This window comes from Otolemur garnettii, unplaced genomic scaffold (assembly GCF_000181295.1).
Source record: "Otolemur garnettii isolate 467f Iridium unplaced genomic scaffold, OtoGar3 scaffold00108, whole genome shotgun sequence".
NCBI lineage: Eukaryota > Metazoa > Chordata > Mammalia > Primates > Galagidae > Otolemur > Otolemur garnettii.
In genome coordinates, this window is record NW_003852503.1 from 6,609,181 (window position 1) to 6,618,519 (window position 9,339).

Genomic DNA, 9,339 nt, shown 5'->3' on the forward strand with positions numbered 1-9,339 from the left:
GTGTACATATACCACAGTTTGTTGATCCATTCGTGGATCGATGGGCACTTGGGCTTCTTCCATGACCTGGCAATTATGAATTGGGCTGCAATAATAGACTGGTGTTTCTTAAACTTGAACATGCATCAGCATCACCAGAGAGTCTCTTAAAAAACAGATTTCTGGGCCCACCCTAGGATTCAGTAAGTCCCCTAGGATTCAGTAAGTCTGAAGAGAGCCCAAGAATTCGCATTTCTGACAACTTCCCAGGGGATGCCAATGCCAGTCTCCACTTTGGGAACTCCGGGAACTATTGGGCTAGCACATAGGGCTGGAGGGGACAGTGGAGGAAGATGTGGGTGGGCTCAGACTGTATTAGGCCTTGACTGCTGCAGGGAAGGGTCAGCACCAGCCAGGCCGTCGCAGTCTGGCCTCTGTCAACAGGGCTGGAGAACCTGGGGTGGACTCTGTCCCTAGGAGGCTTATTCTTTTCTCTCTCTGCCCTTGTAGTGCTTACCGGACAACCAAGGTAGCTCACAAGGATTTTGCCAGCAGCTTCTCAGTCTCCGAATACAACTCCACCATCCAGGAAAGCCTCCAAAGGTGTGTCCAGAGTGCCGTGGCCCTGCAGAGGCAGTCTTCATTCCCCACACTGCCTCCTCACTAAGCCCTGATTGGAGGGCTGGTGCAGAGAGCATCAGGGGCATCCCGGAGAGAATTGCCAAACCTTGGGGCTACCAGTCAGCCTGGAATTTGGACTGAAAGCTGCTACAGGGACTGGACCTGGGGGGAGGGAGGAGCATCTCTGGGGTTGGGGCCGGGGCCGGGGAGCAGCAGTAGGGAACTGGGAGGCCACTGGGGAAGCCTCTCATCCTGCATCCTCTTAGCCCAGCAGCCCCCTTTTCTCAGCCCCACTGAGTGGGGGTTTGAGGCTGCTCCACCAGCTAGAACTATGTACCCCTCAGAGGGGAGAACAGGCACAGTGAGTGAGGGCAGGAAGGGCACTCACTGCATCTGGTCGCCTGCTCTGTGCTAGGTGGACTATGCATGCTACATCAAGGAGCTAAGTCACAGGAGCGTCAGGCCACCTGTTTAGTTGTGGGAAGATGCTGGGACAGTGAAGTGGTCCCGGGTTCAAAGAACGGGGATGCAGCCCATGTCACAAAAATGGGGGGTGGGAGTGGGGGATGAGAGTGGAGAGGTTTGCACTGAGCCACTCTCAAAGGGAGAATGTCCCTCTAGGAAGAAGGACATTTCCACCGTCTTGTACAAAGGGTAGCTTTCTTGGAAATGGAACAGGAACTGAGCAGGTGTCAATCAGGAAGGCTTCCTGGAGGAGGTGGCTAATGTGAGCTTTTCCCACCTTCTGTGTCTCCTCCCGCAGGTCTGAATGCCCTTCCCAGAATTACGTCTCTCTCCAGTGTTCCCGTAAGATGCTTTTTAAAAAAGGATTGTGCCCAGTGTGGTATGAGAGCCAGGGGCAGAGGAGTGGGACCCTCTGAGGGAGATGACTAGCCTTGGGGGTCCAAGCCAGAAGGCAGGTGTGTCCAACCAGCAGCCAGCAGGCCACATGCTTATTTTGTGAGGACTTTTTTTTGCTTATCTGGGCTGTCAGATATCACCAAAAGTAAGCAGTATACCAGCGGTTCTCGAACGACCCTTTTACAGGGGTTGTCTGAGACCATCCTGCATATCAGATATTTACCTTATGGTTCATAACAGTAGCAAAATTACAGTTATGAAGTAGCAACGAAAATAATTTTGTGGTTGGGGGCCACCACAACATGAGGAACTGTATTAAAGGGTCGCGGCATTAGGAAGGTTGAGAACCACTGCAGTATACCTTTTTTTTTTTTTTCTCATCGGCTTTCATTAGTATTTGTATATTTAATGTGTGGCCCAAGATAGCAACTCTTATTCTTCCAATGCATAGCAGAGACAAAAAAGGTTGGACACCCTGTGTATTACCCAGTGTAACATTTCCCCTTTTCCTGACTAGTAGGAGCTAGCCCAGCAACCTCTCTCATTTCAAGAAAGCCATTTGACTCTCCTGTTCATCATGAGATTATTCTTCTTGTGTTTTAAATGATAGAGACCCCTATCCTTATGCCCGTCAATTCAGGGTCTTATTGGAATTGGTCTGCATTCCTCAGCCCCTAAAAACAGCCCTAAGTTTCACCGCCATAACCCCAATGCCTGGCACAGGGCAGGGCACTTAGTAAGCATTTGTCAATTGCTAAGTGCTGGGCCGGGGCACTGAGTAAGCATTTGTCAAATTAATGAAAGAATGAATGAGTGGAAAGAAAGAGGAACATGCCTGGGATCAAACTTCCCACTGGATGATCCCGAAAAATGAACCCAAACGAAGTGGCTCTGCTTTGGCAGGAAACAGCTGTGTGATCTCAGAGCAAAGCAGCATCCATGGGTGGGAGGTGTCCTTCAGGACAAAGCGGCCCCAGCCTGCCCTGGGCCCAGGAGTGTGGTGGAGGCTTCAGCGCAGGATCTCAGGAAGAACTCTGGGAGAAGCAAGGTTCACAATTTGCCTCTTCCTCTTCCCCCAGACTGTGGACTGAGGGCCATAACCGGGCGGATCGTGGGAGGGGCGCTGGCCTCAGAGAGCAAGTGGCCTTGGCAAGTTAGTCTGCATTACGGCACCACCCACATTTGCGGAGGCACGCTCATCGATGCCCAGTGGGTGCTCACTGCTGCCCACTGCTTCTTCGTGTAAGTGCCAGACTGGGCGGGTGACTCCATACTACCCAGGACCAGGGGCACCAGGAAGTGCTGATTACAGGCTGAGTTCTCTGTAGAGGACGACTGTGGGGGTCAGTTCAGTCCCCATGGGCCAGACAGTGCTGGTGTGGCTTAGACGGCCCCTTGAAGGTCAGGATTGGCAATTGGAATTTGGTCCTGAGAGTGGGAGTTGAGGGGCTTGTTCTCAGCTAGGCCCAGGGATAAGAAGACCCCACTGAGGCCATCTAGGGAGAGAAAGGCAGGCAGGAAGAGGGACTCGGGACCCTAACCCTGAAGGACAGGGAGAAATAAAGAGGTTTTGGGTTGGTTGCTGCTTCCTGCAACTGGAACTCATAGGAGAGGAGCCCCCAAATCAGAAGTGCTATCCCAGAAATTGACGGTCTGGGATTTTGGAGAGGACGCAGTAGTCAGCTTCTGACACTTACCAGCCAACCTTGTCCCTTTGGGAGCCCACGGCCCAGGCTGGAAGGGCAGGAAAGAGCTCTGGGGCACCGGCCTCTCCAGCAGTGAGTCTACTGTGGGTCACTTCGTCCTGTCTACATCTCTCTTTCTGCTGAGTGTAATGCTACCGGGCTCAGTCCCACCTGCCTATTTGACCCCTGATGACCTGTAGATGAGATAGTGGGGGTACAGGAGTCGTGCTCATCCCTTCTCCTTGTGAGGTGCAGAGCAAGCAGTTCAGAATTTGGGGGGTAGTGGAGAGTTGCTGTGGACCCCAGCGTTCCTTTCAGAGGTCATTTCATCCACGCTCCTGCTTCCAAGCTCGGGCTCTGGTTCCCTGTATGTAGCAGATGCTACCAGGAAACTCTGCCAGGTGGGTAACTGGCCCCTGCTCTGTGGCTCTCACAGGACCCGGGAGAAGATGCTAGATGGCTGGAAGGTGTACGCAGGCACCAACAACCTGCAGCAGCTGCCTGAGGCAGCCTCCATCTCCCAGATCATCATCAACAGCAACTACACGGATGAGGAGGATGACTATGACATCGCCCTCATGCGGCTCTCCAAGCCCCTGACCCTTTCCGGTGAGTAACTCTGGACCCCCTCCCCCTACTCCTGCACCTTCGGCAGCCCTTGGACTTGGCTGCACCTGTCGACTCATATTGGGGCCCCAGAGCTTCAGCACGGCAGAAGTCAAAGATGCTTAGAGATTATTAAATGGAACACTTCTGTTTTATAATTGGGGAAACGGAGGCACAAGATTTAGAAATAAATTTGTCCCAAATGATACATCTTACATTACAAACTGGGGATAGAGCCAGGGCTTGGATACTGATCTTAATATAAACAGACTGAATTGTTTCACGGATATTAACTGAGCGTGTAGGGTCAAAACACGATGGAAGGCATTTTCCATATATAAGTTCACTTATTCTTCACAGCTGACTCTGTGGAGCAGGTGCTCTTATTAGCTTCATTTGACATATGAGGAAATAGAGCTTTAGAGCAGTGGTTCTCAACCTTCCTAATGCCCCAACCCCTTAATACAGCTCCTGTGGGTCACTACCCACAGGTTGAGAACTGCTGCTTTAGAGAGAGATAATTACCTGAGGCCACGCGTTGTAAGTGGCAGCTCCGGGATTGGACCCAGATTGATCTGACTGTTCCCGCTCAGCTCTAGGCTGGCAAATTGCTACACAGCCGTGTGAACGTAAAGCACTCAAACAACTAACTGGCCCAGAGTTGTTGCTAAGGGCCAAATAAAGCTACATTAAGGAAATGTCATGGAAATTACCAGAAAATCACTCTGAACAAGGGATGTCGAAGAAGGCATCATTCATTCATTCATTCATTCACCTATTCACTCACTCATCTGTCTACTTATCAAATACTGTGTGTCTACTATACGGATAGCCCTGCAGTTAATTGGCAAATATAACAAAACTGGCGATATAACACCAAGATACAACCAGCAGAGGCCAGTGATGAGATGCTGGGGAAGGACAGGGAGCTATGGTGTCGCAGACTGGGAGATTCATCAGTCCCAGCAGGCTAGGGGAGGCTTCACCTGATAAAGGGTAGCTAAGATGAGTCCTCAAAGAATTGATGGAAAGGAGTACAGGTGGGAAAAGTAGGAGTACTGGGATTTCCAAAAGCCCCGAGAGTTCCCCGGTTAGTCCAGCTATGCCTGTGCTCTGTGAGCTGGTATTTCCTGGAACTATTTCATGAATTACGGAGGCAGTGTCTGTCATGAGTCAGGGCAGTCAGCTCACCAGCATGGGGTGAGGAGGAGGATCCCTGGGCAGAGCCAGGATGGGCCGGGCCAGATCCATGCAAGACCCCGCCCACCCAGAGCCACACCATGCCCACCAGCTCTCCTCCTGCCCCTCCAGTCCACTCTGGGGACCCTGGGGCTATGAGGTGAGGAGTGCCAGCTGCCCTCCCCCATGCATACACACAAGGGAACTGTCAGTCTGCAGGACCAGAACAGGCCACTTTGACCTTGTGAAACCACCTTCACCTTGTGAAAATCAACCAGATTTTATTTCTTGCCCATCCCTTCTTGGAATGACTTGGAATTCCAAAACAAATTAAATACAATAGAATCTCCATAGTTGATCACCTCCCTACATCGACCACCTCCTAAAGTTGACCTGATTTTCACGGACCATATAGGCCCCCATGAACTTATCAGTATGGTACATCTAGTTCCTTATGTTGACCACCTCTATATGTTGACCAGTTTGTTACAGCCCCTTGGGTGGTCAACTTACAGAGGTTACTGTGTCTTGGTGTTGTATTGCCAGTGTTGTTATATTTGCCATTGCAACTGTAGGGCTGTCCGTATACTTACAGAGGTTACAGAAGTTTCAAATTCCTACAATCCAATGAAGGCTACTCTAATAGAGCACATCCTTGTCAGACTGAGGCAGGTCCTCTTCAGGCTCCAACAGGCCCCTGGGCAGACAGCAAACCCTTCATCAGAGAATCACAGCTCACATTTATGCAGTCCTGTGGTCAGAGCAGGTGCCCTGATTTTTGGTTTAGAAATCAGGGCAGATTTTCTTAAACTTGTTTGCAGGCCAAGCACCTTGAAGTCACAGTACTTTCTGAGAAAACCTGTGAAAACGAGTGGAATATAGAACAATGGAACACAGAAAGGTGTTACATGTTTTTCAAATCTTTCCATCTCAAAAATGGACAGGGAAAAGAAATCAAGTTTTGCACTTTTTGTTAATGAGGAATGCCATCCCTGCATTTATTTTTTGTTTGTTTACTTTCTAACAAACAAAATGTGGTGGACACTAATGTGTAAGGTCCAATTTATGGGAGAATTTAAAATCCATTCATCCTTCCCCTCCTCCCTCTTCCTCCAACGCTATTCTAAGTACAAAATGCTGTACTGAACATAACAAATGATTGTGCAAATTGTGAACATATGTCTACCGACTATAATTTTCCTCCCGCAAATTGGGGTTTGGTGGTCAATGCCCTAGTTCATCTAAGAACACCAGTCCTCAGAAGGAGCTTATGAAGTGATATACAGCAGCACCTTGTAAATATTTCTGAGTGCGAGACCAAGTTAGCAAGGGTTTTGCGTCCGTAGCTATGGGAATATGCTCTTCTTGCTTGAAGAGATTTCTTACCCTGTGCTGGGCAAACATTTGGAAGGAGAACCATGGGCTCTGGCCCACCAGCAGGTGCCCTCCCCAGGCCAGGCTGGACACACCACGGCCACAATATGTGGGACTTAGCCTGCTCTGATGGAAAAGTCATGGAGAGGCTCAGCCAGGAGAGCCAGTCTAGGTGAGGAGAGACCCTCAGCTGCCCAATATCAACTTAGCACAAAAGAACTTCCAAGGCTCATGCAACTGTCTACAGGGCAGCTGTGGAAATCAGATGGCATTGAGGACTCGGGCAGCACCTGGAAGGGTGGAAGGTTGAGATAAAGTGATTACATTTCTTGCCTGGTCAGTCCAAGGCCCTGGAGGCTTCAGAACCAATCTAGGGCAGGAGAGGACTCCTAGAGCATTAGTGTTCCTGACCTTTCACCCATTTCACCAAACTTCCAGTCTTGTTCCTCCACTGATGTCTCGAGGTCTTGTTGCAGCTCACATCCACCCTGCCTGCCTCCCCATGTATGGACAGACCTTCAGCCTCAATGAGACCTGCTGGATCACAGGCTTTGGCAAGACCAAGGAGACAGATGGTGAGAGGCAGAGATGCCAGGCTGTGTGCGTGTGTGGGTATATACGTATGTACATGCAGAGGCAAGGTGTCTGGTGTCTGGAGGCATGCCTGTCTAGAAGAGAGTTTGGGTAGATTGATGGGCCCGGGTGTGAATGTGTGTAGACAGACACCTGCATCTGTGCCAGTGCAGTTGGTGTGTCAGTGCCAGTCAAGATCACCAGGAAAACTCCTGCAGTTGGACAAGTTGGGTTCATTGCTCATTGCAATTAGGCAGAGTATACAGGCCACTGAGGATGGCGTGGAGAGCATCTCAATAAGAGGGTGTTAGGACTTATAGCATTTGGGTGGTTTAGGGAGGGTTAGCTGCTGTCAGGAAGGAAGGTCACACTATGATTTGGATTCTTACTGGTCTGATCTAGAAAGGGAAAAGAGCCTAAGGCTGTGATTGGTAAGGAAGCAGCCGTCACTCCTACTGGCTGGGAGAGGGGATGTTTGGTATTTTTGTGGTTTGCATGGTGACCTTGGTGTTTTGTCCGGCCTTAAGCAGGTGATGACGTGGGCTTGTTGTTTTGCCTCACTTCATCCTGGTCACACACTGCCTGGTCTGATATTGGTCCTGTAAGATTATTCACATTGTGCAGGAGGACACCGTGGTCTGGCAGGACTCGGTTCCACTGGCCTGTTCCATGAGTCTGGGCTGCTTTTCTGTGTGATAGAGAGATGACAGGCTGGGTGCCACATTCTTCTGATCTTGCCTCCATCCCTGACCAGCGATGTCACTGTGGGTACACCACTTCTTCAGCTCTAGTCTCCCCACCTTAAATAGATTAATAAGACCTGCCTGCTTAGGACACATGGTTTCTGAAAACAGATGAAGCGATGTGTTTGATGCTGCTTTGAACATCGTGAGCAGGTCGTCGTATAGAACTGAGCGTGTCTGTGTCTGTGTGTGTCTCTGTTTTATGTGCAGTGAACTGTGTCTGGAGTGAGGGTGTGCGTGTGGCCATATGCCCTGGGTGTCCAACCACAGAGAGCTTCCCTTGGGCCGGGGCCAGGCACAGGCCTCCACTCCTGAGAAGTGGGAGTCTGGGTCCTGGGTTGGGCCGCTGGAAGCCATGGAGCTTTCCTCAGTCTCACTGGCTTCCATCCTCTCTCTCCTCCATCCTCACCGCCCTGAAGAGAAGACATCCCCTTTCCTCCGGGAAGTGCAGGTCAGGCTCATTGACTTCCAGAAGTGCAATGACTACTCTGTCTATGACAGTTACCTTACCCCGAGGATGATGTGCGCTGGGGACCTCCGTGGGGGCAGAGACTCCTGCCAGGTGAGGGGCCTCTGAATGGGGATCAAGCCCCAGGAGCCTGGAATGGGGGAGGCTGGGAGTGGGGTTGGCATGGAGTCAGGCCTGCATTGCTGACATGCTATCTTCCCCCAGGGAGACAGCGGGGGGCCTCTTGTCTGCGAGCAGAACAGCCGATGGTATCTGACAGGGGTCACCAGCTGGGGCACAGGCTGTGGCCAGAAAAACAAGCCTGGTGTGTACACCAAAGTCACAGAAGTCCTCCCCTGGATTTATAGCAAGATGGAGGTGAGACCTCTGCCCTGGACCCTGCAGCAAGCAGGCTGGGGACTCCCAAAGGCGGGGAGCATAGGAGAGTTTTGGGCTATCCCTGGGATGTAGGCAGAGGTCCTCCCCAGCCCATCACATTCAGAGATATTCAGGACAGGGTCAAATGTTGGTCCTGGGGCCAACCCTGGCTGCCTGTCTTTCTTTTTCTCCTTTTCTTCCCTCAGGACATAGCACAGGGGGTTGCCAAAAGGTAGAGAGACCCAGGCCAGGTGCCAACCCCATGCCATCCCTTTTTCCCCAGTGATGGCCAAGGTGTGAGTTTGCACAGACCACCGAGGATGGTGTGTAAGAGGAGGCAGGAAATTGGGCATCAGGAATGGGGACCTGCCCCCAACTCTGCTGGCCCAGCTCAGGCTCTGCCTTCCCTGGGTCTCCTGTCTTTAGCAGTAAAGCAGGGCATGTTGTGGGGGATCAGGAAAGGCTGCTCCAGGAATCGGGTATGGTGAGGATCTCAGAAGCTACTTCCATCCTTTCCTTCTGTTGCCCCTCTTCTCTGAGAGGCAGCGCCAGGTGACAGCTGGGCTGAACTGTTGGGCTTCTGCGCTCCCCGCCCACCTTCATCCTGCTCTCCCGTTCTCTTCCTCAGAGTGAAGTGCGCTTCCGGAAATCCTAACGCAGCTGGCCTGCTCCTCCTCACAGCACTGGCTGCTGTGAAGGCTCCGGCCGAAGTGACTTGCCACTTGCAGCATCATCACGGCTAACTGCCACCAGGCACCTTCGTTCTCCCACCTCCACTGTCTGCTGCCTCTGTGTGTGTGCGTTGCTGCTCTCCCAACTTCTTCAGAAACCAGGAGAGCTGTCAACGCTTCTGGAAATCCCAGGCTGGAAGTCATCTGAAGATAAGAGTACA

The 9,339-nt window shown here is 51.4% G+C and overlaps 1 protein-coding gene across 1 annotated transcript in view; it reads left to right on the forward strand.

Annotated features, from left to right (window-relative positions):
- TMPRSS13 (transmembrane protease, serine 13) overlaps positions 1-9,102 on the forward strand; it is a 17,904-nt gene extending 8,802 nt beyond the window's left edge. The window contains exons 6-13 of the mRNA XM_012809553.2: positions 490-582; positions 1,364-1,407; positions 2,541-2,703; positions 3,583-3,755; positions 6,782-6,880; positions 8,041-8,183; positions 8,295-8,447; positions 9,076-9,102. Coding sequence (XP_012665007.1) covers positions 490-582; positions 1,364-1,407; positions 2,541-2,703; positions 3,583-3,755; positions 6,782-6,880; positions 8,041-8,183; positions 8,295-8,447; positions 9,076-9,102 — 895 coding nt within the window. The remainder of the gene's footprint in view (positions 1-489; positions 583-1,363; positions 1,408-2,540; positions 2,704-3,582; positions 3,756-6,781; positions 6,881-8,040; positions 8,184-8,294; positions 8,448-9,075) is intronic.
- The last annotated feature ends 237 nt before the right edge of the window (positions 9,103-9,339 follow it).